At 41.8% G+C, this 27,181-nt stretch overlaps 2 protein-coding genes and 1 long non-coding RNA gene across 6 annotated transcripts in view; 2 read left to right on the forward strand and 1 right to left on the reverse strand.

Annotated features, from left to right (window-relative positions):
- fgf13b (fibroblast growth factor 13b) overlaps positions 1–17,448 on the reverse strand; it is a 20,087-nt gene extending 2,639 nt beyond the window's left edge. The window contains exons 1-3 of one of the 4 annotated variants that reach the window (XM_044041366.1): positions 17,391–17,448; positions 3,335–3,445; positions 129–232 (exon numbers count right to left, since the gene is read on the reverse strand). In XM_044041366.1, the coding sequence (XP_043897301.1) occupies positions 129–232; positions 3,335–3,445; positions 17,391–17,439 (264 nt within the window). In that variant the 5' untranslated portion in view covers positions 17,440–17,448. Of the gene's footprint in view, positions 1–128; positions 233–3,334; positions 3,446–3,891; positions 4,663–9,540; positions 9,672–17,246; positions 17,266–17,390 lie in introns of those variants that run through there. The other 3 variants (XM_044041368.1, XM_044041367.1, XM_044041365.1) reach the window with 3 other exon arrangements.
- LOC122779218 lies at positions 14,885–18,118 on the forward strand. Its single transcript, XR_006361527.1, has 3 exons — positions 14,885–15,018; positions 17,368–17,515; positions 17,687–18,118. It is a non-coding gene; the product is annotated as an uncharacterized LOC122779218 (long non-coding RNA).
- A 3,047-nt stretch (positions 18,119–21,165) lies between these two features.
- On the forward strand, positions 21,166–27,113 carry f9b (coagulation factor IXb). The gene is made up of 8 exons (XM_044041363.1): positions 21,166–21,593; positions 22,048–22,217; positions 22,327–22,351; positions 22,431–22,544; positions 23,095–23,226; positions 24,659–25,080; positions 25,157–25,301; positions 26,414–27,113. The coding sequence occupies exons 1-8, from the start codon at positions 21,506–21,508 to the stop codon at positions 26,968–26,970; spliced, it is 1,653 nt and encodes a 550-aa protein (XP_043897298.1). The 5' UTR covers positions 21,166–21,505; the 3' UTR covers positions 26,971–27,113.
- Positions 27,114–27,181: the final 68 nt, after the last annotated feature.

A 27,181-nucleotide genomic window follows, 5' to 3' on the forward strand; every position in this document is an offset into this window, starting at 1 on the left:
TTGTTACCTCTTTGGGACATTTTCTGGCATAAACACTGACCTTGTCAGGACCAGCAGTCCTCATGGAGACCAACAGTCTAAGATGTGTGTGTGTGTGTGTGTGTGTGTGTGTCAGGCTGGTGACTTACAGAGGTGTAGAGAAAGCCTTCGTTGTTCATTGCCAGGTAGAGTTTGGTCTGGACCCCCTGGATGGCCACCACACGAAGCCCCACTGGAATCAGGTTGAACACAGCTGTGTTCAAAATGAGAAGCGTTCAATATTCAGCAAGAGTAAATGATACTACATTATCATACATTTACTCTCACGTTAGACATCATTAGTGTCAAACTCCAGTTAAAATGAACAGTCTTTAAAGTAACACTGTAAGTGTTAGCAGTGATTCTCAAAGAGTGGGTCGGGACCCACAGCTGGGTCACGGGAGCTTTTGTTTAGGTTTGTGTGTATGTGTTTTGAATAGCACGTGTAAAATGAAGTTGATGATGATACGAGCTCTTTATAGAGTGATTTGGGTCGCGTTAATTTGCCATTTTTCCCTAAAGAGAAAGTTGTTTCTGTTAATGTCATGTTTTAATATTGATATTTATTTTCTAGTATTAAAAATTCTAGTAAAGTTAGATTAGATTAGATTACACAACAAATGGTTCAGAGAGAGACAAGTGAAAAATATATAGAAAAGCAGTAAAAAATATACAATATAAGGAAATAAAATACACAATTTAAAATAACCAATACTATAGTAAAAATAGTGGCTAAAGTCAGAATTTGTATCTTTAATTTCAGTGAAAGTTAATCAACTTACTTTAGTTGTTTTTTTACACAATACACAAGACCACCTCACACTTAACATGAATAAATATCATATAGAAAGAAAATGGCCTTATTCCTTAATATTCAGTTGTTTCTTACTAACAGTGTAAGTATAACTATATCAAATTATCCCCAGTAGAAATAACACTTTATATACAAATATTACTTTAGGAAAAAAACAGATAATATCTGGTGTTTGTTGTTGTTTTCCCCCTCGGTGCTTGGCGTTCAGCAGCACAGGCACAACAACCATTATTTATGTTTGCACAACAAAAGCTCTGGAGTAATTATTCCTGGGGAGTTTGATGAGTCAGTCTCTTGTTTTAATTGTCCTCATTAAGCCATCCGTGTTCTTTTTAATGGTTCTTCTGGATTATCCATTCAGACCCAGTCTTTATTCGCTAATGTGCGTGGGAGGGGGCGTTTACACGGTGTCCACTTCCTGTCATCGTCTCGTTTAAAAAAAAAAAGGAACAGAACACGCTTTTCCCCTTCGCGCCCACGTCTTTCCTCCGTGTTGCACCACAGTCGGTCTGTGGAGGAGATGGGACTGATGCACGATGCCGGCTACGCTGACTGCGCTCGAGGTGGAGAGTGATGGCCATCAGAGCCACAACAACAGCCGCGGCGAATTAGCTGTATCAATCACACACTGTTGTCTGTGTGCGACAGACAACTGGTGGTGCAGGTCAACTGATTCATTTTTTACTTTTTACACTAGAGGAAAACCTCCTTTACAGCATTGCGTGACGGTTTGTGCGATCGGAAATAAAATCCAGCGGTTTCTGAAAGCTGAGAAATTGCGCGTCAAAGCCAAAGTATTGTTTTTCGTGGCTCTGTGTGTCTGTCTGTCTGTGTTTTCGCACATGCACTTGCCAATATGACCAACAGAGGCCGCCAGAGGCTTGCTGCGTGAATGGAGTGAACGCGGCCATCTTTGATTGCCTTGTTTTGGCCTGTTTTTGCACATTGAGACAAAGGCTCAAACAAATGTTATTTTAAATGTGATTTAGATTGTTCAAATTTCAAATTGAGCACACAAGATCTAGTGTTCGTGGACAACTACGGTGTTTTTTCTTAATAAAACTTTGGGTTTTTCCTTCATTCTAGATTGTTTGTACACTGCCAGATAATGAAAGTTATTCTGGAAAAATCCCCTTTTTATGGTTAAAATAAGACAGACATTTTATATATTGATGTTTATCAATATATTGATGTTTATATATTGATGTTTATCTTCATTCATGACTAACACGATAATTCACCAGGATTAAATTGCCGTGAGTGCTTTTAAGCCCGATAATATCATATATATCGTACACTCAAGGAGACGAATCGCCACCAAAATAATTCCTTTCATGAACCGCGACCTACGAAACACAGACTATTTAATCAAAATCTTTTGATTCATAACCTCCTTGGTGGAGATAATGGACATGGCACATGTTGGTGAGAGGGTTAAACGTCTCACATGAGATACAGATTTTGCTCAAACCAAATGAATTTAACATTTAGGTTTTATCAGACATTGCCAAGTCTGTCAATATCTGATGCTCAGTCTCACTAAAAACCTTGTAGCTGAGCATCGCACTGCACTCTGAGAAGGAATGTGGTTTGAAAATGAACAGCAATGGTTTGAATCTCTTCTTTAGAGTGATTTTTTTGTGTTATATTTGCATCGTCTTTGACTTAATGAGCTCTAAAGATCTCAGACTGAGCTGCTCAGGCTTCATATAATCCAACCGCTTGAAATGGTGACAAAAAATCTCGGGTAAACACAGCAGTTAAATGCATTTCTGTCAATTATCTCATGGGTATAAGATATTCTTATTTTTATTCGTTTTCCGATCTCATTGTGCAGAGATTTTCTCTGTGGTTTTACCTTCAGGAGAGAAACAGTAGTCTTTGTGACTTCATTGTATTTATTTACTCAAGAAAAATGCCAAATATGCAAGTTAACGTTCAGTTTTCTTGGACACAGGCCGTCAAGGGCAAGAAGTTCAAACTAAGCATCTCCATGAGACGGAAAGAGACTCCATTGACATTAAATGTGGCACAGTTGTTGGTCTGAGTATTTCAGATACTGCTGATCTACTGGGATTACCTAATACTACCCTCTGTAGAGTTTACAGAGAAGAGTCCAAAAAGGAGGAAATAGTCCAGTGAGCAGCAGCTCTCTGAGGTCAGAGGAGAATGAGCAGACTGATAGAAAGACGACAGTCTCTGAATGTACAACATGCCACAGCAGCAAAACACCACAGTGGGTGCCAAATAAGCCATTGTCCTTTGTACCTAATAAAGTGGCGGGAGTGCATATATTGTATTTAAGTCAACATCTTTGAGTTGGGACCACTGGCCAGACAAAAAAAATCAATTTGAAGGTTTCACGCTGGCCTTCGGGCATGCACTGTAATACATTTTATGGTCGGAACAATTAATAAAAAATAAATGGCACATTAATCAATGATCACTATTGGCTTCGACACAAGTTGAGATTTCCAGAGGCTCGGGGGTTGTGGTTCTTACCATAAGTGCTGTCCTCGTCCTTGGTTCCATCGATGGTGCCATCGGGCTGCATCTGCAGCTGGAAGCCCTGGCGACTGGAAAGCCTGGTCACAATGCCCTTTAACTGGGGCTCTGACAGGAAGAGACACGCACACATTAGCTGCACTCATTCCTTATTACTGTCGTGTGATCACATGTTTCACATCCAGCAGTCTGCAGGAAGCAGGAAGTGTCACCGGAGGAGGAGAAGCTGTGTGTATTTCCAATCAGCAGGGCCTTCAGAGCCAAATGATCAGTGTGTGACCCCTGCACATGGTGGCGCACATACAAATCACACAATAACTGACAGATGGTTGGAGCGGCTCCAATCACACAAACATGCTGTTCCAGCACTTTGCTGCAGGACAAAGTTATTCACATGTCACCTCTGTGGTGCAACAGGATTAAGTGATGGATTGTGAAGTGATGAGGGACCAGTGGAAATGTGGTGGTGGTGGTGATGATGATGGTGGTGATGATGGTGAAGATGGTATAACCCATGGCTCTTAGACCTTCCTGGCCCCCCCGCACCCACAGACCTGGTGGTCGCCTTCTCTTCCGTTTCTTCCTCGATCCAAACAATTTGACGCGCGAGAAAACGTTCAGCTTGCTCGGCTTGTCGTTTGCGCCTTTGCTGTTGCTCGGGCTGCCGCTGCCGCGGCACGCGTTCGCCTTCTCCCGCTCCCTCGCCTGCCGCTTCTGGCGGATCAGGGAGCTGGCGATGGCCGCGGCCCGGGACATCTTCACTCGGTGGAGTGAAACAAGGCTGTGCGTCCCGCTCGGAGGGAGAGAGTTCGCTGATAAGGCGATTTTGGGGGGTGGGGGGGTGCGGGGAGAGGAGAAGAGAGGAGAGGAGAGGAAAGGAGAGGAGAGGGGGGTCTACGCCACCCACGGCTCAGTTCGCATCACACACCGGCCGCTGCAGTCCCGCAGATAACCGCGGTTTCAAAAGGAGTCCAGAATCCTCCATCGGTGCGTCCTGGCGCGTCATGGAAGTCGCTCAAACAAATCCAGTGCCATGCAGCGATAACGACACCGCCTCACAACATCCTCCTCCACCCCCCCACGGGATCTGAGCGACAGATGCTGTGTGTTCCACGCTCCGGTGCGTCTTGTGCAGAGCGTGGACAGGAGGGGAGACAAAAAAGAGAGGGTGTGCGTGCAGGATCCAAATCCAAGTCCAAGTAGGGAATCAACAGCTTATTGTGAGCAGGTGTGAAGCACACAGGCGGTTATTGTTGTTGCTGCTGCTCATGATGATCATCACTGCAACTGCAGCCGCTGTTTCTGCTGCTGTTTCTGCTGCTGCTGCTGATGATGCTCTGCACCGCTCCCCCGGTGCTGCTGCTGCTGCTGCTGCTCGACGCGCTCCGTGACAGAAATGCAGCAGCTGGGATGTTTGTCAATGAAACGGCGGCGGCAGCTCGGAGCTGGATCCGTGTGGAGCAGAGGATCATGATGCAGCCGTGCCGTTCATAAAACTGCTGCAGCCCTGCCCGCCTCGAGGAAGACGAGAGGAGGACGCGTGCGTGCGTGCGCGTATGTGTGTGCGTGTGGAGGATGGGTGAGTTTTTTGGGGCGGGGGTGGTGAAGGCACTTCTTCCACAACAGGCACCTGTAGCCCTGAACCCCACGTGGCTTGATATTTACATGTTAGACTGGATTGTGACGCGTGACAGGCCGCGAGATTGACAGGTGAATGATGGGGTGGATGGGGGAGTCATTGAGGGGGAGGTGGAAGAAAGATGGGGTGAGGGAAATCAACAAGAGAGGAGGAATAATTTGGGTAAATAGTGGAGGTGGAGGGGAGAAACTTGGAGTGTTTGTACGTGTATGTGTCTTTTTTCTTTCTTTCTTTCTTTCTTAAGTTCTTTCTTTCTTTCTTTCTTTCTTTCTTTCTTTCTCTTGTACAAGCATCCAGTGTGAGTTGGAGATGATTTCACTTGGTGGGGCTGAAGTTATCACTTTATGTGTGATAGTCCAGGTCATTACTGGTGTAGGAAAACATCAATAAACTGTAATATCATAGCATTTCATGACATGATGCTTTATTGTACCAATATGCAAATATTGTACTATGTAATAAGTGTGTGTGTATTTAAGTTGGCATAATGGTTTTTGGCAATTTGACTAGATAAAGAAAACTCTATATACTGTATGTATGTATGTATATATGTATACAACATCATTATTTTGACAATGAGAGTAGATATATTGTTAGTATGTCACCCCTGTATCAGGATGTGTATCATACCACCAGATTCTTCGAGATTCTATTCTACCAAAATAACTGGAATCACTGGAAAAACTAAAAAGTAGAATCATGTGACCAAAATAAGAATTGTTGTTTGTTGTTAAGATATTTAGGATTGAATAAAAGCAGCAACAGCAGCATTTTGATTGCGTCATGTTTGTTATTTCCTCTCTTCATTGGAGCAGAATATTTGCCACACTGCTGGACATTCACATTTTTTGAAATGACTGACTGTGGCATCGGCTCAACTGTTTTATTAAAAGGTTGCAGGTGCATGAAAATAAAAAAGATATGAGGTTGTGATAGCTGTATCACATCCATCCATCTTCTATACCGCTTTATCTTCCACGTGAGCATGAAGAAGTCATCGTGTCATTCAGTTTCCATTAAGAAGTGTGTGTTAGTGAGAAAAAAGATATCTACAAATGACAGGGGAAAGAAAATGATGAATGAATGAAGGAGAGGAGGGAAATGGAGAGATGGGGGAGAAAGGGGTGAAAAGACTGAAAGAGGAAGAGAACCACACAGCCAGGAAAGACATTTCTAATATATGAGGAGAAATGAGGAAAATAAATTAAAAGAAGGGGGCATTGGTAGAGAGGGGGAGAGAGAGCACTGGTGAGAGTGAGATAGTGGAATGAAAGGGAAGGAGAAAGGAGGGGGCGCTCATCTTATTTTGGTGCAGAGGTTCACCATTGCTGAAAGGCTGCAGCGTGAAACACGGAGACGACGCTTCAGTCTGAATGAGCTGCGTCCTTCTTTTTCTTTTTTGTTGTTCACTGCATTTGCACCAGAGCAGAGGCAACACACACACACACACACACACACACACAGAAAGAGAAAAGCATGTCGTCTGGCCCCCCCTCCCCCTCCCCCGCGCAGGGAAAACAGACGCACAGCTGTCAGCGCCTTAATGCAGCTGCACGCAGCTGGCGCACGGCGACTGCAACTTCAAGTGGTGCACACGCGCACGAGCGGAAGAAGACGTTCGGACAGGATTCGCCGACCGACCTGTGGCACCTGGCGCCGAGCAGCAGGCACGAGCCAACGCATGCTGCTCGACAGTGGAAAAGGTATCAAGGAAATCGATGGCTGGAGAGCAGGAGGATGTGGTGAGCAGTGAATCACACAACATGACAGAAGAGGAGGCACAGTCAAGTGTAAAGCTGTGAGAATGAGCGAGAAAGTGACAGACTGTGGACAGGCTGGGGTCAGGACCTGGTCACTGAAGTGTCCTTGACTGAAGGAGCTCAATTATTCTAGGTAAGAGCCTTCTAAATGTACAGATAACTTCATCTGCTTAGGTGCAACTGCGCACTTTGTCCCACATTTCCTGAGAGTAGCAGGAGTGAAAAAAGAAGCCGCAAATGATTCCATAACCAATCTGCGCTGTCCTCTGAAAATATGAGCGCGCGCGCACACACACACACACGTGCAGCCAATGTAATGAAATGAGTGAAAGCTTGGTCTAGTCCTTCATCTTTCATTCATGAGATCCCCTGCTTTTAAACCCACACCACGTGGCTCTAAAAGCAAGAGCCACACAAACAAGGGCGAACGCGCGGCGTAAACAAGCCCGTGACCGACACAGTATACACGATGCCGCCAATTCTTCACCATTTCACATTATATCGTACACATTGTAGATGTTGGAGAGTGCGGCGCATGAATCCATTAAACGACGTCTGAACAAAGCAGTTAAATTATCTAGGGAAGAAGTGATGTGTTTTCTAAATAAAAGAAATAATACATCTTAATATTAAACGGCCAGTGTGTAAAATTTACTGGGAAATTAAATATTCATGTAAATCACAATGTGATAGTCCAGTTTAGGGATGAGCCCATTACTGAATACTGGTATAGGAAAAATATCAAGACACTAAAATATGCTGGTATCGACATGGAAACGTTATTGACAGTGTTTTCTGACATCATAAATCTTCATCCACATGAGGGTCGTGGGGCTGCTGGTGCCGGCTGACATAGGTCAAAAGGCGGGGTTCACCCCGGACAGGTCACCAGTCCGTCACAGGACAAACATACTGTACACATACAGTCAATTTAGAGTGTTCAATTACACTGTTTGCAAGACTGTGGGAGGAAACTGGAGAACTCTGAGAAAAACTCCTATTAAAGCCTCAGTGTTTAACTTTAAGTGATTTTCTTTGTTGCTGATGTTAAAAGTTTGACTCTGTCAAGCAAAACTATCAGACTTAACTGAGGGAGTGTTTATGTGTATAAAGCAGTAGCGCTGGGACAGACTGGACCTTTATCTCATCAAACCTTGCAGAGTGCGCAATATTTGTTAAAGCTAAAACATGTGTCAAAATATCATTTTAGATTAATGATTGTCTTGAACTTTGCACGTCTTAGACTGAAGAGAACATCTTCAGATCTGCACAAATATACCGTATATGCCATTCCCTCTGATATCGCGAGTAATATCGCGATTCCTGTCAAAATAATGACATATTTATTTGAAATGAACCTGATGCATAAATGTACAAAGAAGAAAAAGAAGGCAATTGCAGAGATAGTGGAAAGAGTTGTGGTCTGCAAAGGCCACCGTAGTTCCCTGACGCTCAGGAAAGGAACACTCTGCCTTCCTGACAATTTCTTACACACTGGACATTTAAAAATCTAGATAGATTTCAAAACCTAACAACAATTATTTAAAAAAAGATAAATCAATACGTTCAAACCAACATGTTCAAAGGCCAGATGACTTTTCCAGGTAAGATTTGTATGGAGCACTGTAGCGCCACCTACAGGCATCCGACAGAGTTAACGATGACAGAGATCTACTTACAGCAAATACCCAGAGAGCGCTTTGATGAGTGTGATTCTCACTCTGACCAGAAACGACAGTTAGAGCAGATCATCGGCCTCCGACAACAGAAACGCAGCAGCACGTCGACGAACAATGTGAAATAATAGGAAGAGTCAAAGTGGGTTAATTTGTTGTACTTTTTAACATGGCTACTGCTGTATGACCTTCCACAGTATAGGTTACTGTATCATTTATAGTAAACTGACAGTTGTTCCAGTGTTTAACTGTATAAATCACACTTGAAAAAACAAAAAACGTTTTAAGGAGTCCCCTGTCATCAATTCCACAATAAAACACAAAAAGGTTCAAGCATATGAAATGATAAATTGTTGAGAAATTGAAAATGTGAAATCCTGGCCATATTGGACAGTGTTGCAGTCAATGGTTAATCTTATTTTGAGAGAGTTACAGAGGAAAGAAACCGCCCTGCAGGCAAATATGGATTCTGGCAGCAACAATATTGGAGTACAAGACAATTCTGATCCAAGATCTCTGGGCGTTTGAGATTCATCTTGTCCAGTGAGACGTGTAATGTCAAGGCATTTGACATTTGGAAGTTAGGCCTCTCTGGCTCTGTCCATCCACGCTCTGCCCTGAGGGCGTGGATGGACAGCGATACAGCTGCAGGATCAAGAATAATTGGCTCCTGACTGTTGAATCACGGCGATATTCACTGTAAGTCAATCGCTGATAGCAGTGAATGGTGCCAGATGTAGAGACAATTTCATTTAAAAAGAACCCCTGTGGTTTATTCAGGAGCAGCTCAGCTCGTCTGGTTTCAGCACCATGGACAGCGCTTCAAATTTAAAAACGCACTTTCACTCAAACGATAACAAAACAATTTGAACCTCACTTTAAAAAGATGGAATTAACATTGAACAGCCTTATTTAAAACTAACTAAATCCATTAAATAAACCAAAAACATCAACAAAGTATTTTCGTAAAGTCACTTATTGACCGGACTGTAACTTTAAATGTCCAGCCTTTGCTCTAAACCACAGAAAACACAGTCCCGTGGTTATTACTTCATAAATAATCACGAGGTAATATTGTCATAGTCCGATTGAAATCAGATGATTCGAGCTGGTTTCCTCTGCTCCTACCTGAGGTGGATCGGCGAAGAGGGAAACTCATGCTGCGCCCGTGGAGCTCCGGAGCCGTGTGCTCGTGGCCTTTTGCGCACTTCCTCGTTGTGCGCTGCTCGACGAAAAAGAGGAGGAATTACCGAAGTTCAAGCCAGCAGTGAACTCTCCACGGCATTGGATCCATTAAGGCCGCGCACATGGCGTTGACGGGAGATCATTACAGAACATTAGAGGCCATTAAGCCGTTGGAACCGGTCATTAATGATTCATCTCGAGGCCCCGCTGATCTGGCACAATAAGAGAGCGAGGGAGCCAGCAGGCCATCCTCAAATCCAAGGATCTATCGAGGAAGTGTGTGTGATTATAGTATATTTATCTCTATTAACCTAACATCCGACCTCTAACCCGAATCCACAGGTAACCACACTGTATCCCAAAACCTATCTTTGATTTTATATGTGAATTTATTTGTAGTTTTGCATGTGTTATAGGAACTTTTACACTGGCCACTTTATTAGGTACACATGACTTGTAGCAGTGTGATATTCTGCTGTCGTAGCTCATCTGCTCCAATGTTTGACATGTTGTTTATTTTACCCAGAGATCTGTCACCCACTGTATATTTTCTCATTCTCAGACCATTCTCTGTAAAACCCCAGAGATGGTTGTGTGTAAAAACCCTGGTCCCAACAACATCCATGCCACATTCTAAGTGACATAATCACCAAAACTCAACTTTAATTCTGAAATACTGTAAATAATTAAATAAATAAGTACACAATATTAGTCAAACCCGGAACTGGTATTAATCGTATTATGTATGACCTTCTTATAGAAAGCTGCATGTTGTGATTGATTCCCTGCATTCACAGCCTCCGGCAGAGACTATGGAAAAATCCTATAAAGTCATTACGCGCGGGGGAAAACACAGGGGAAATAAATAAGAAGGAGGAATAAATGCTAACAATGACCAACAGAACTAAGGTGAGTTAACACAAATAAACTTCTAAAATTTGAAAATCTAAAATATTTTAGTAAAAATGTTGATGAATGATTTATTGATTGTTTTTGTATTATTGTGTCATAACATGCTCTGGCCAATGGGCTCACATGACACCATTATTTTGACATGGGAATCATTTTAAATGTCATATAACATTACACAAATAAAGTAAGGCAAAAACGATTCACTGAAAAATTAAGCATCTAAAGTTTAGACACTTAATCAGTTTGAGTGTTTTTGTTTGTTTTTTAATATTTAAAACAAGCTCTATGATTTCCCAGCTTCTTAGATGTTAATATGTTCTTGTTTCTTTGCTCCATGTAACAGTGAAACCATTAACAGTGAATGATACTGGTTCATAGACAATTTGGTTAACACCAATCAGCATTTTTTAAACATTTTTTAGATATTAATGGACCGAAGGACTAATCGATTAATCAAGAAAGTAATCAACACATAATGATTTGTCGCAGCTTGACGTTTTATATACATTAAACCTTAACATCCATTCCATTCTGTCTGCGTCAGTGCACCGGGACGTGAAAGACGTTCTTCATCCATCATAATGAGGACAAACACAGGAGACACTGTGACTCACCCAATTCAAACTAATTCACCCAAACAGTTTCCTAATGAACATTCTTAAACTCTGTCAACGTCTGCCAACTAAATGAATAAAATATAACAATTAAAACAAGACAAAAGGCCTGGCTCTAACAAAGAAAACCACACACGAAACCACAGTTTATCCTCACAGAGTGCACTAACAACACTGCTTGGTCAGTCCATGACACAGCCACAATTAACCTCATATTATCAGCCCATTACATGGTTTTGCTGCTCCAGTGCTTCCTGTGTTGCATCACAACAGCCTCTATAGAAGTGAGATGATACAGAAAAGAAGATTGCACTGCATGTGTGTGTGTGTGTGTGTGTGTGTTGCCTCTTATATTACAACACGGGAACCGATAAAAGCGGTTGAAGGCAGAGAAGCAGGATGCTGCTGGAGAACATACGCACTCAGCAACTCGAAAAGTGAAGCTAAAGAGAAAGAAGCATCAAAGCCATGTGTGTGTGTGAGAGAGAAAAAAAACGACGTCTTTGAAATAAATCTGCTTCCACGTCTGATTTTTCCAAATCTCTGCATGACAACAAAAGCAAACTAGAATCATTACCTCAAATATTCCAACTATTGTTTTCCATCCCTTGTTTTATTTCCCTTGACAGACTCTGCAAATCAGCCATGGATTATTTGAAAGGTGCCATAGAAATGTAAATGATGAGCTCACTTCTTCAAAAACAAAATCCCAGAAGTCCTGTTTGATGTTTATACTGCAGCAGGGGAAGAAAAGATTAGGGCACTCTGTTGTCAGGTGAAGTTATATAATTCATTTATTTCTCAAACACATGAAAGAGTGGGGAGGGTGATTCTCCATGGTTGATCTGCACAACATCGAGCATCTGGGATTTTTGTTTTGTGTACTTTTACCTGTCAGATTAACTGGAGCTGATGCCCTTCCTCTGTTAAGTTCATTATTATTTGTTATTGTTGTAGTCATTAGTAGTAACAGTAGGAGGTAGTTGTAGTTGCAGTGATAGTTGTTGATGTTGTAGTGATAGTAGTAGCAGTCGTTGTAGTAGTTTTTGTTGTAGTAGTTTTTGTTGTTGTAGTGGTAGTAGTAGTTTTTGTTGTTGTAGTGGTGGTAGACACAGCAGCAGTAGTAGTTTTTGTTGTTGTTGTAGTTAGTAGTAACAGTAGGAGGTAGGAGTAGCTTTAGTTGCAGTGATAGTTGTGTTGCAGTGGTAGTAGTAGTAGTAGTAGTTTTTGTTGTGTAGTAGTAGTAACAGTAGGAGGTAGGAGTAGCTTTAGTTGCAGTGATAGTTGTGTTGCAGTGTAGTAGTAGTAGTAGTAGTTTGTTGTTGTAGTAATTAGTAGTAACAGTAGGAGTAGCTTTAGTTGCAGTGATAGTTGTGTTGCAGTGGTAGTAGTAGTAGTAGTAGTTTTTGTTGTTGTTGTAGTAATTAGTAGTAACAGTAGGAGGTAGGAGTAGCTTTAGTTGCAGTGATAGTTGTGTTGCAGTGGTAGTAGTAGTAGTAGTTTTTGTTGTTGTAGTAATCAGTAGTAACAGTAGGAGGTAGGAGTAGCTTTAGTTGCAGTGGTAGTAGTAGTAGTAGTAGTTTTTGTTGTTGTAGTGGTAGTCGTAGTACCAGTAGTAGTGGTAATAGTTTTTGTTGTTCTAGTAGTAGTAGTAGTAGCAATAGTAGTAGTAGAAGTGTTTTTGTTGTTCTAGTAGTAGTAGTAGCAATAGTAGTAGTAGAAGTGTTTTTGTTGTTCTTGTAGTGGTAGTAGCAGTAGTAGTAGTAGTAGCTTTTATCGTTTTTGTTGTAGTGGTAGTAGTGGCAGTAGTAGTAGTTTTTGTTGTTGTAGTAATTAGTAGTAACAGTAGGAGGAAGGAGTAGTTGTAGTTGCAGTGATAGTTGTTAATGTAGTGGGAGTAGTAGTAGTTTTTGCTGTAGTGGTGGTTGTAGTAGCATTAGCAGTGGTAGTTTTTGTTGTTATAGTAGTAGTTTTTGTAATTTTTGTTGTTGTACTGGTAGTAATAGCAGAACTAGTAGCAGTAGTAGTTTTTGTTGTTGTTGTAGTCGTGGTCGTAGTAGCATTAATAGTAGTATTTGTTGTTATAGTGGTCGTAGGAGCAGTACTTTCAATATTTTCATTGCTATTGTTGTGTTATGCTGACCTGATTGTATCATTGTATCATTTCCTCTGATCAGGAAATTAGATAAATCTCCATAAGATTAATTAAATTGATTTAATGCACCCTTTCTTTCTTTCTTTCTTTCTTTCTTTCTTTCATTCTTTCTTTCTTTCTCTCTCTGCTCATCTAAACTGCACAGAAATATAATTTTAGCTTTAACCAAAGACATTACTGTAATGATGTCAACCAAAATAGTTTCATAGCCTTGGCTTGAAATAGCGAAGCAGCAGCAGCAGCAGCAGCAGCAGCAGCAGAAGCAGGATGGTACGTTTTGGCAGAGGTTCCCTGGAGAGCAGCCTGGGCAGGTAGCCAGTACCTCATCACGGTCATTCACGATACATAAATAAACAGATAAACATCAGCAGCTGCTGCTGTGGTTTCCCCTTCAGGTTTATCAGCCCCATCGGCTGTCAGTCACGGCAAGTGATTCACGTTATCAGCCACTAGATGGCACCATACTATCAGATAGCATTGTAAAAGAGGACTTTAGGGAAAGTGAGGACACATTGGCTGGTCCTCACTTTCTGTCACACCCTGCTTTTAAAGGGTTAACGTGTGTATATGTGTCCAGGTATTGCTCATGTTGTGGGGACCTACGTTTGTTTACTCAGTCAGTGAAGTGGTCAGTCATGGAAACATGTGAGAACATTTTGGGACATTTTAGTTCATTTAATGAATGTGTAAGGTTGGTGGTTTGTGTGTGTGTGTGTGTGTGTGTATTATGGATGGATTATTGTATAAACTGACAACATTTAATCAAGGACAAGTCACATGATGCATAAACGGGATTGGCCTTAATTACTGAGTGATGTTGACCTCTGCTGTGCCACAATCGAGGTTAATTAACTATTGTGTCTCCTCCTCACACACACACACACACACACACAGAAAGAGAGGCAGGCCTTTGTAGATGTGGATTAGAACATGGTGTACAGTGTATAAGAATGTGAACGAGTTCTTATTCTATTAAAAACTTAATCCCTAAAGCCGCCAGTGTATTCAACAGAACAGTTAAAAGGTGATGAGATTTCTGTCAAAAAGAACAAGAACGTTAGTGAATCTCTGAGCGCCTCTGTGTTCATTTGTTGAGCGTCAATAAAACAAGTTAACGACTCATTGGATCGATTCATTTGATGAATGTGGACTACAGTAATTACACGGTAACAGTTTCTTTTCCAGTTTAAGCGATTTTCTCAGATATCTTTATTTTGCAAAGTGCTGACACATGGTTTGTTTTTGCCTTGACAAATTAAAAACTCAATTTTTAAATTCTAATCTAGATCGGACACTTAGTAGCGATGCCCCTTTGGATCAAGACACCTGAACTAATTAGTTCAAATAACTATCTATAACTATCACATGTTTGAAGGCAGCACCATGCAGTGACGTAGGACTGTACTAAACCTAATATACAGTAAAATAATCAGGTCTAAATGTCATGCTCCGCCTTCCTCTCCGCCTTTGTCTCCTCCCTCCCCCTGCTCTCATCTCAGCTTGCAATCAGGTCACCTGCGGCGGGAGCACACCTGCTCCCAATCCCCTCATCAAGCCTCTACTTATTTCCTGGTTCCCTCACCCCTTGTTGTTCGTGTGTGGTAAATTGTCAAGGCTGTCTTGAAGATATCGTGATTCTCTAGTGTTTAATTATTTGTTTGACTTCAGTGTTTTTGGGTTTGTTTTTTTTAACACCTGTGCTCAGAACCTCAGATCTCAGCCTCCACCTCCGGTTCCTGTGTGAGTCCATCTCATTTGTTAACCCGTGCATCGTTAAGCTGTCGTTAAACATATAGTGTAGTCATTTGACTCCTGGAGTAAATGCAGATTAACCGCATTGCAACTGGTCAAATACCCACTGTTTATTTATCATTTTACAATATAATATTTAACATGACATTTGATTCATTCATTTTAGACTATATTACATGACCGCTATAGTGGATTCCATCATAACATGCAGGTGTTCTTATTGCTGTCTCCTCTCTGTGGATTTAGCCTTTTATAAATCACCTCTTCCTCTTTATTGGCTTGGTTTTATTGCCTTTTTCTGTCGTGTTTGCTTTTCGTCCTTTTTAAGCTGTTTTCTCGAGTAAATAAAGTTTATAGTGCGTCCACTAAACCAGCACTTTTAACTTTGACCGATCACAAACAAATTAGTCCTGAAGTTCAAGAGAAAGAAAAAGCAAATGACTTTTCCTTCCACTGCTGTCGTGAATAAATGAGCTGCTGGCGCTATAATTATCCCATCATGTACTTTAACTGCAACATGATAATGTAACAAAGAAACACCAGGCAAATGCCAATTACTGAAACATAATATTTACAACATGTAGTCCACAATAAAAGTGTATTTATGATTACTAAAAACTACATTATGACTTGGCATTAAGTGGCGGACCACATGAAATTGATTGGAGGGCCACATGTGGCCCGGGGGCTGCAAGTTTGAGACCTCTGCTTTTAACAAAATATGGTGCTTTTCTTTGTTTTATGTATTTAATCGCTTTGAAAATGAGATTTTAAATCTATCATCATCTGAAGAGGCTAACGCCAAACGCTTTCACGTGCCGTGTTTCATTCATCGGACAAATGTGTCCAATCAGGTTTTATCTGCGTCCCAGAAAAACTCAGTGGGAGGTGACGGCCATACAAACATGTTATCAAGTACTTAAGTTGCTGCTGCTGCTGCACCAGCCTGGAGCTTTCAGAGTTTGCTGACACTGACACTGGATCATTTACTGACAGACAAATTTAACTGCTGTTAAACATGTGTGGCTATATTTCACCCTCACTCGTGTGGACAAGATTAATTACTCTGTCAGACTATTCATAGAGATGCGTTTGTTCTTCTTCTTTTTTTTGCATGACATTTAAAAGCAGAGTCAAGACTGACCTTTCTCCTCAGGCGTTTAATTGAATTTGATCCTGTTTTGCTTTTTAGATGTTTTATATAATTCATTCTTTGTGTCTTATGTTTGTTTTTAAGAGCCAGTCGCTTCGTGTCGAGTCATTTCCACGTTCATAATCTGTGTCTTTGTTAGGGTCACGAGGAAAGATGCAGCTCGTCATCCTGGCGCATTAGGAAATAGATCACAAGCACTGTATGCTGGTGAATTAGACAGCAGATTCTAGTCAAACTAGTGATTCTAGTCAAACTAGAGACGAGTGATGACCGCCATGAACTTATTGTTAGTGCTTTTAATCCCAATAATCTATAATATCATATCCCATCACTGGTACATATTTAGTTTATGAATGTTTGAGGTAAAATATTGAAGTGTGAAGTTTAACATTTCACCTCAAGCTCCAGTTCAATATTTATTATGAGCATTATGCGATACAGCTGGAATATTTACTTCTGAGAACAATATTTCTAATGCTTCAAACTAATATCTAATGATTAAATTGCCACGTTTGGAGCGTTCAAAACTGCATTTATTCAGCTATACTGTAAATTTCCCACAGTGTCCCACATACAGGATGACTTTAAACCTTTACTATATGATACAAAGGCTTGATCTCGGTCACATCCCATCACATTTTCATACATATGCTCTGTTTTTAATGAATGAACACATGTCTCTGTATAAAGGCTACACACACACACACACACACACACACACACAATATTTGTGCCTGCTCAGCTCAGCTCGTGGGCTACTCCCTCTTTTGTTTCCATGGCAATGGTAGTTTCACAGTTTTGCATGACGGTGTATTGCGCGTCGATTTTATTGCTGTCCAGGCAAGGTGGGGAGGGAATACATTGGTGTGTGTGTGTGTGTGCTGTTGAAATGAGATCCGTCAGCAGAAACCTTACTATTGGTGGATTAGTGCTGTAATTGCACTTATGCATTATTTAAAAGACCCAAATCCAGACAAAAACACGTGGATCCCGAATAAAATTCACTGAAAATCGCTCTGTGTTAAGAAAAATCCACACATTAGTGTAAATAAATCCAGTTTACCTCCATGTGACACAATTAAGACTCCAGCACGCTGATGTCAGCGCCATCGCAAACGCTCTGCGCTCTTCTGTGATCACAATAAATAAACAAATAAACAACAGCAACATCTTTATCTCCTCAGTCTTCATCATCATCATCACTCACCTTTGGCGGCGTTGTCTTTATCATCTTTGCCTTTCGTTTTCCCGCTCATGGAGCAATGACCGCTACAACAGCTGCTGCTGCTGCTGCTGCTGCTGGAAACCAAAGTTCAGCTGGAGAAGATGCAGGTCAGGGTTTCACTTTTTCATCCTCCTCTCGTGGGTTTTTTTTTTTTACCCCACTTTCACTTCCACACACACTGAAACACTCAAGTGAAGCAGTCCAATCTCTCTCTCTCTCTCTCTGTCTCTCTCTCTGTCTCTCTCTTTCTCTCTGTCTCTCTCCAAATGTCACCATAGACCCTGCCAGCGGGAGCGCGCAAAAGAGTGCACGTTGAGACGAAGAGGAAATGACACACAAGGCAATAAACTCAATTTTCTTTGACGCACAGATGATCTGAAGTAACAAGGTTATCCTTTCACTATTTATACCACATATCATTTTATTGTCTGCTTAATTTGTGTATAATTTAGTCTGTTTTGTTATTTTTAGCTGATTCTTTGGAATCTGAACTGATTGGAATCTGATTTCTATTCAGTTTTTGGTATTTTAAGTCTGCAGTTTGTCATGTTTTGCATTTAGATCAGTTTTTTTTCTGTGAAACACTTTGAGGGGCTTTATTTTGTCTATAAAATGGTGCATAAACGACTTTACTTGATTGATTCTCTGTTAAACTGCATATCAGTGTCCATTTTCAAATTCACTCCTGCTTTATTGATGAGTTATGAGTTAATTAAGAGAAGTTGTACATAATCCACCTCCAGAACGCCCCCTTTTGATAATGTCTTATTGAGAAACTGCAGTCCAGGTTCAAAGGTCATTGGGTCTTCCTTAAACATTAAGTTGTTCGCTGGCTGTTTTTGGAAGATGTTTCCGAGAGGTTGCCAGTTGCATAGTCTTCATGATTAATTTAGTGACTAAATTAATCATGAAAATCAGGAGGACTTCCCCAAACCTGGCAACACAGAAGTTCCTCCAATGAATCTTTAAAGTATAATCAGCAGCACTTAGTGCTTGTGTAGGTCTAAATGATTTCCCTGAGGGAGGTTACAATAGTGTAATGCACATTTTAGACTTTTAGAAGGTCACCCCGCTCTTAAATCCGATGAATGCGGATCCACCTGCGAACTCAGCAGTCTAACAACATGTAAATGAGTCACGTTATCGACCAGTGAATCAATTTGTGCAGGAAAATGGCTTTTTCACCAGGACAGGAGCAGGATACACTCACACTGTGTCACAATGATGTCCTGCTTTTACAAGGTGTGTGGATGATATCTTATTAACGATTATTGTTCAAAAGACGAGTGCTGTAGTACACTTCACGCACTTGAATAACTTAAAACCGCGATGAAAGTCTACTGACAGTGACAATGTAAATCCCGCGGGAACAACAATTATCCTTTGTAACTGCGATTGTAAAACAAACTCATTATCTGTTCTCTTCTCTTGTCCATTTGTCCAGACGGTCCAACAGAGGCTTACTCTGTTTGTTATTGCCCAGGTCAAAGAGATAAATTTAGTTTCTTCTGTTAACCCACTTGTGGTATAGCCATGTGGCACTGTCTCGGCTGACCTGCAGGAAGTAGCCCTGGTTTGGTTTGTTTCTGCTTCGCACTGCAGAAACTACTTTTCAGGAGACCCAGTTTTACTGTAACAAACATTTGGAATCAGTGTTTGAAGTTTTGGATATTTGCTGTAAATCACCCTGTGCCTGGTATCATCACTGCAAAACAATTCATTAAAACAAATCATTTATTAAGTCACTCCTCATTAAGGCCTGATATGGCGATACAGAGCGGTGACGTTTTCCATCGTCGTGCCGTTGGATTATATCTTCCGTAAGTGATGCTGACTCACACGTCACACACGCTAATGCTGTTTGCAAATCTTTCTTTTACGTCACCTCGTATGGCCAGTTTGGAGTCAGAAAGATTACTGATCTGGAACCAGCTGCTCACTGAGAACAGGGAATTAAAGGTCCGGTATGTACAATTATTTTCATATGGCAAACGGTGTACGTTCACCTGATTATATAAATGATTCTTTTTGAGCCAGGTCAGCTCTGCAGAGGCTGCCACTTTGGACCATTATATTTGTGCAGTAGTGTAAAACGGACAAACTTAACATTGTTTTTTTTGTTGTGCCCAGATTTTGTTGCAGCCATCAGTCTCGCCACAACACATGCAACTGAAAACAAAAGTTTTAAAACAACTGCACATAGAAACAGTGTTTATAGCCATTTATCAGCACAGTGAGCTGAAACAAGAACAAACGGACGCGCTGACCTCGCTCACTGGAGGCGAAACAGCTGTATGATAATCAATCGGTGTGTTTGTGCACTGATTGATGAGGAGCGACGTGGAAATATAGGTTATCGACTTGATCCTAGGCCTGAAATCATAGTCTTCATCAATACTTTCTTCCTCACCAGCGTCCAGTCCGTTCACAAGGGCTTGAATCCAGTTGTAATCATTTTGCTGATGCTAAAAAATGAAATCATGTGAAATCCCATGTTATTTTGCCCTTTTATGTCAGTGACCCGCCCCCTCCTCCACTGCTGAGCTCCAGGACTGAAACACTCCCAGGACACTAATCAGCACCAAGTGATTTAATCATAACTGTGACCACAGGGGCAGGAGAGGACGTGCTAATTGATATCTTCCCCTGCAATTTGTAGTTTCCTGCTGAGGAATCTATACTTCATCAGAGAGATAAATTTAAGACTTTGCATATAATTTGAACCAAAAAAAAACAACCTTCCCTCACCACATGTAAATCACCCTCAGCCAATAAGTCTCCACATGGCTGATGTTGCCAAGGAGCTTCTGGCTGAAGGCCAGCTGACTTGGCTGTCAATCACAGAGATTTGTCCACAGCCACTCCCTGTGTAACTCACACTCTAATCACGTAGCCTTCAATAGTCCAGACTGAGCTCAGAGTTTGGGTCTCCTATGTTTTTTGTACTGCTCGAGTTTGTAACATCTAAGTGGCTTAAGGGTGATGTCCCCTCTCTGGATTATTTCACATTTGTCTGACTGTCCTCACATGTGATAATTATGGTATGCTTTGCTGCCTTCATATGCATCATGCTAATGGTGGAGTCCATTTGAACACCCCCCTTGTGTCACGTGGACATGGTGCATTCCATTTATCTCTGGCTTGACCAAACTCTAATTGAGAAGTCAGAAGTTTAATTTCCAGCAGCTATTAAGTCATTCGGGTGTTTACGGTAAGTGTGGTTGTATGAGATACTGACGCCGTATCTGCAAGAGTGAGTGTGTGAATCCCAGGCTGGTGAACGGGAATAGCTGTGCTCTCAGATTTAAAATCCAAACACTTTATTCATCCCCACGGCCAAAATCAACGTTGATAATGTGTCAATTCAATCTGAACTGTCAATACAGGCTGGTTACTGGGTTAAGACTTGGTTTTCGTGTTAGGATAAAGTTGTTGTGTGTTTGTGAGTGAGAGAGAATGTGGTGTGAGTCGGCATTACCAGCGATTACAAATGTTATTTGCTATGACTCTCGTCCAATTGGCTCTTTCACACACACACACACATATTCTTGAACAGTATTCTCAGTGAGGACACCTGACCCTAACTAGAACCAGTTAATGTCTAACCACCCGCCCTTAACCTAACCACAATTCAAATCTTATCCCAAATCCTATAACCAGTGCCTCAGAAATGAGGCTTTACCTCATCAGGACCAGGTTTTTGACTACTGGTCCTGACAAAGTCAGATGGTTCACACAGGGACTGACATTCAATCTCTGAAAATCAGCTTTGTACACAGCTTTTGTCCCAGTTTGACTTTTTCCGTCCTCTAAGATAACGACAGAAACGCGTACACACACGATTTCCAGAACTGTTTCTGTGTCTCATCACCTGTCAATATTTGCTATTGCTCAATTTCAATCTGACGTGACCTCACATTTACTACTTTTCTTTCTTTAATTCCATCCTTACTCTCACCCACATAGCAAACACATGCACATGCCCTGTGTCCTCTCAGCTGAGCAAACAGTGAGTTGTTGTACTTTGGAGCGGCGGATCAGTTCTTCCACCGCTGGGCTCGACCGTCAGGAGCAGGCGAGCGACTGATAGAGACAAGATGGCTGGCGTTTGTTTACTGGTCGTCTTTACTGGTTTGCTGCTGAAGGTGTGTGGACTGGCAGCTGAAGTCACAGAGGCGAACGCAGGTAAACAGCAGGAGCGCAGCTGTGGATTAAGGAGGCAGGCCGAGGTCAGCGATGGACGTAATGCTGGAAGATGCCGACGGTCGGAGTGTTGGCCATCAGGCCTGTACTCTGAGCCCCGACGCGGCACTAAAACATGTGCTGTAACTGTCGAACTGCAATTGCCTCTGCTGTGCAATATGTCTGAGTTGAATATGGGCGACAAGTCATTGTGATGACCTTTTTAAAAGTGTGAAAACAAATCTACATATTCATAGAAAATTAGCCCGAGCCAGTTCTGTCCACATGCTCGTTACGTCCAAAAATATGCCTCATTTCTGCCAGAGCCTCACAGCTCTGAGACGCTTTTAAGCTTTTCTTTTTGTGTAAAAGACTTTATCCAAGAGACTTTAACTTTAGACTGTAAGAGAAAAATGCAGTAGTTTACTTCCTCTTATTTCCTCTTTTACGTGCACAGGAGCTGTGTTTGTGAGTCAGCAGGCCGCGCACGCGGTGCTGCTGCGCCAGCGCAGGTACAACAGTGGCCATCTTGAAGAATTGCACAAGGACAATCTGGAGCGGGAGTGTAAAGAGGAAGTTTGCACGATGGAGGAGGCCAGGGAAGTGTTTGAGAACGATGAGAAGACTGTAAGTCGCACAGACGCACAAATAAGCCATTCCCCTTCCTTCTTTAATCAGTGAAAGGTCGATAAAACCCAACGTAGGTTGTCATTGACATGTGTGTGTTTTTATTTAGATGGAATTCTGGGCTGGTTACGTTGGTAAGTCAAGTGAATGACAAAGTTCTCATTGATATCAGAGCATGCAATCACCACTCTGTGTGTGTGTGTGTGTGTGTAGATGGTGATCAGTGTAAGCCACCCCCCTGTCAGAATGGAGGTGTGTGTGAAGATGGAGTCGGTACTTATGTTTGCTGGTGCAAACCCAACTTTGGTGGCAAGAACTGTGAGATTGGTGAGTGTTACAAACTGGGAAAAGCTCATATACAATATTTACTTTTACCATTATTATGACTCTTGGTTGCAAATCAAGCCTTGGGATTTGCAGGTTGTCTGGTGCCTTGACCCAAAATTGCAATGAAACCAGCTGATAATCATACTGGTGTCCAGTCCACTCAAATGTGCTGTATTTTATTTTTTATCTATTATTGAAGAAGAGCTGAAACTAGCAGACCATAATCTGTTCAGGAGTGTTGCACCTAAGTGGTTATTCTGCTGTGATTTGTGAAATAATAGAATTTTAAACGTGTGATTAAGTAAAACATTTAAAACATTTGTCAGCCCGGTTATTATTATTATTTTTTAATTATTATTACGTAATGTATGTCACCATGTTTGGGTCAAGAGTTTCTCTTTTTCTTTCTTGGCTCCTAGCTTTTCAAAGATAAATCAATCTGTTTATTATTTGTGTAAACCTTTAAAACACCCAGAGCGCTTTACAAAAAGATTACAAACACTACAAAAGGCAAAAATCATGAAAATTCTGTTGTCCTGCCTGTTTCCAGAGGTGACCAAGCAGTGTTTGGTCAACAACGGCGGCTGCTCACATTTCTGCATGATGCGAGAGGAGCTGCCTGTGTGCCAGTGTGCAGCCGGATACAAACTGGGCCCAGACAAAAGGAGCTGTGTACCAACAGGTAAAAGAAAACGGATGATACACCTCGCACACCATGTCCACCATGTCCTACTGTGGAGGTTTTATTATTTATATATATCTATAAAAACATGTCTTGCATACTAAACAGGAGCTGCAGAATGAACACAGTGCCTAAAGCAAATCACACGGTAAAATGTTTACATGCTGGAACCTGCGTAAATAAAAACCCTGGAGTCATAAAGCTCCTCACGCACAGAGAGCCTGGTAACAAACCAGATCTTTAACATGATATACAGGCAGGCCCTTAAACGGCAATGAGACAGAAAGCTGGAATCGTCTTTTGTCCCTTTGCTGCGCATTAGGACGGACTCATGAACTGCGTGTTGCTGTTAGAGGAAGTGTATAATTAACAGTTACCACTGAACGCTGGAAACCTAATTTGTAGTCACTGCAGATTCTTTTGCTTGTAAGTCAAAGAACAGTGGCAGGATTTTTCTCTCAAGTCCCTGCACCCAAGTTTTGGCTGCAGTTTGCAGCTACGTTGATATTATCATGATTATTATAACACTTCTGTTTGGTCTTCTTTAAAATAAACAGTGTGACATTATTTGTATGGCGCGTCAAGCAATACTATCAGATGTTTGTGTGTACACACAGTCCGTCCAATCTTTTTTCTGTGTGTTCATTTCTGTTTTCAGTCACAATCCAATCTCTTTTTACCGGCACGATTTTGCTATTGTCTGTCTTGACAAAAAACATGATCACTTCCTGTGTGCAGCGCAGGAATGTTGCCAGGCAACACAAAGACCTAAACACTGCTATACTAAGAAGCATAGTCATGTGGAGCTGCTAAGATGTGGACTCGTCTGACAGTGGTTTGAATCTAACAGACCGTTGTTTACATTTAAAAGCCGTGTTGTGTGTATTTCAAGTTTTGGGAAAGATCAATAAAGTACCTTTTAATATTTGCTCAAGAAACTAGTGCGGTTACACTAAGTAAGTTTCTTCCCAATGTTGTTGAGGTAATCTCCTGCACATAGCTGGGCAAACAAGATTGAAATGGGTTCTGCTGTATATTATGTTAATCAGCTGTTCTCTGGATCCCCCCTCTCAGACGGTTTCTTGATTTGCCGACCCTGCAACGAGCCTGGTTAGATACATAAATACCAGCCTAAATGCATCACACGCTGAGCCAAAGCCCATTCCTTTTCTTTATATCGACATAAATGTGTCCGCTTGTGATCTATAGGCTTCATAGCGATACCTGGCAGGAGGTCAAACATTACATTTTGATTGAAGGTTTACAGATTAAAGTGAGTGGAATAAATCAGCCTTTAGTGTAAAAATAAGGATGTGTGTTTTTCAACCAGGGAAACCTGTCTATTCTAAGTATTTTTCATCATTTTATCATCATGTGATGTCTGAAACACAAACTTTGAAAACTTTGTTCTGTACTCTTTGTTTCTGCACAGAGACATTCAGCTGTGGTAAGGTGATCTTGTCCAAATCCGAATCCACCGCCAGGTTCCTCTTGACTCCGCGAACATCAAACCAGACAAGAGCCAACGTCAGCACCAACGTCAGTGACGCGCTGCACGACGTCTTCTACGACGACAACATCACACAGTTGTATGATTATGACTTTGCTATGAATGACTCTGATTTGACTGACGTCCCCGCGGCCTCAGCAATAGACATTCGCACGTTTCAGTCGTCCTTGAGCTCCTCTTTAAATCCGGCCGACGACCCCGTGAACAGCAGTGAGTGGAACGGAGAGACTGATTTTAAATCCTGGGCTTTCTTCCCGACTCTTCCCTCCATCACAGCAGAGGAAAACACTGACCAGAGGATCGTGGGAGGCGATGAGGCCATTCCTGGAGAGATACCGTGGCAGGTAGTGCACAGTTTTGCTTCAGAAAGCTGAGAGAGAGCAAGCATATGTGGATTTATGTGTGTGTGTGTGTTTGCAGGTGGCCCTGATGTCTCACTCCCCTACTCTTGGGAGAGCACAGTCCTTCTGTGGAGGATCTCTGCTCAGTGAGTCGTGGGTCATCACAGCTGCTCACTGCCTGGTGCTGGGCGAAGTTCCTGTCCGAGGTTTCTTCGTCAGAGTGGGTAGGTAAAACAAATGATACTATCGAGAAGTTCACAACCTAAAAGCGTTCTTAATCACAGGTTTGTCTGAAATTGAACAACTATTGCTTCTCAGATACAATAGTTCTGTCCTCTCAAAGGCCGTAGATACGAAAGAATAAGTTGCACATGCACGAGGTGGCCGAGGACGGACTCTGCTGTTATCAAAGCTTTCTATCATCCTGTGGTAATGCGGTTGCCAGCAGGGACTGTTTATTCTGGAGTCAGCATCCCTAAAGGCATTAAACAAGACAACCAAGCAGTAAAAACCGGAGCAAAATTTATAGATTTATTCAGAGCAGTGGTTCTGTTTGCCACTATTGCGTGGTAATAAAACACAAGTTAAGAAAAAAACAACAGCTAATTGGATTTTAACTGATACGTCAAACGAGCTGTTTTGCTTAAATGAAATATAAACATATGAATACAAAAAGTCAAGTGGAAAATGAATGCAACAATGCATGAAATACACAAGTACAGACTGAATAAATAATTTATTTAAAATGTAAATTTGTTTACCCCTTAATATATAAGTGGTTGTATGTAAAACTGCAGCCATAAATGTTTCAAATTGTTTCCGCTATCCCAAATCTAAATCATTGATTGCAACACACTTCTTTAGAAAGCAGTGTCGTCGCCCCCTGGTGGCTATTTAATGTATTATTATTGTTCAAGTAGACCCGTAAGTAAGCCCATTTATGTGCCATCTATCGACGCTTTTCCACCACATGGTCCCGCCTCGCCTCAGCACAGTTCGGTTGGTTTTCCATTACAATGCAGTACCTCATCACATGGGCGGAGTCATCACAGCACTGCAGTGATGACTCAGCACACTGAATCATTAGAATCAGTTCATTAAAACGATTTGTTCAGTACTTCCTGCGTGACCGGAGCACAGACTACCATCATGTGGAGCTGATAGTCTTAATCAGTGCTTAATCAGCACTTTTGTCAATGGTTTGAAAGTCATTTGTGATGCATTTGTCATGGTTTAAAGTCACAAACTAGTTTTAGATAATTAACCAGCTTCATTGTCTTTTGTTTTTGTCCCATACGTCGACTGATGCAGTAAATGTATGAATCTCTGCTTGTAGGTGAACATGATGTGGAAAAGCACGAGGGCTCAGAGAAAGACCATTCGGTGGCAGAGCAGCATTTGCACCCAATGTATAATCGTAAGAAGTCACCATACAACCATGATATTGCACTGCTGAAGCTCACCAGTCCCGTGGAACTGTCCAACCGGCGGCGTCCCATCTGCCTGGGCCACAAAGACTTTACAGAGACCATACTGCGGGAGTCCCACAGCTCCCTGGTGAGCGGCTGGGGGCGACAGAAGTTCCTGGGTATCGAGGCCACCAAGCTTCAGAAGCTGGAGGTGCCCTATGTGGACCGAACCCTGTGTAAACAGAGCAGCCGGGACCACATCACGCGCTACATGTTCTGCGCTGGCTACGGCAATAAAGAGAAGGATTCGTGCCAGGGGGACAGCGGGGGCCCACATGCCACCAGTTTCAAAGGCACTTGGTTCCTGACAGGTATCGTCAGCTGGGGCGAGGAATGTGCCAAGGATGGAAAGTATGGCATCTACACACGGGTCTCGCGGTATTACCCATGGATCAGTTTCACAACCGGGATTCAAATTAACTGATCAATTAAAAATAGAATCATGCAAAGAACACAGCTGCCAGTCAACTGCTGAGGAAGTGAAAGATTTTCCAAGAAAATCCACTCAAAAGAATTGCACATCTCTGTTTAAATGTTGCAAAAATAAAACTTTAAAGCTCCTCAGAATATTTTTGTCATCTCATGTTTGAAGTGGAGCAATGATATAGTGATATTTACTCGATAAATGTTAACAT

This window comes from Solea senegalensis, linkage group LG13, assembly GCF_019176455.1.
Source record: "Solea senegalensis isolate Sse05_10M linkage group LG13, IFAPA_SoseM_1, whole genome shotgun sequence".
NCBI lineage: Eukaryota > Metazoa > Chordata > Actinopteri > Pleuronectiformes > Soleidae > Solea > Solea senegalensis.

What these genes read in the sequence shown, in the direction of transcription:
- f9b (XM_044041363.1), top strand. Translation starts at nt 21,506, where the DNA reads ATGGCTGGCGTTTGTTTACTGGTCGTCTTTACTGGTTTGCTGCTGAAG. An exon ending in ATTCTGGGCTGGTTACGTTG is followed by an intron (nt 22,352 to 22,430) that starts GTAAGTCAAGTG and finishes GTGTGTGTGTAG; the next exon opens with ATGGTGATCAGTGTAAGCCA. An exon ending in TGGCAAGAACTGTGAGATTG is followed by an intron (nt 22,545 to 23,094) that starts GTGAGTGTTACA and finishes GCCTGTTTCCAG; the next exon opens with AGGTGACCAAGCAGTGTTTG.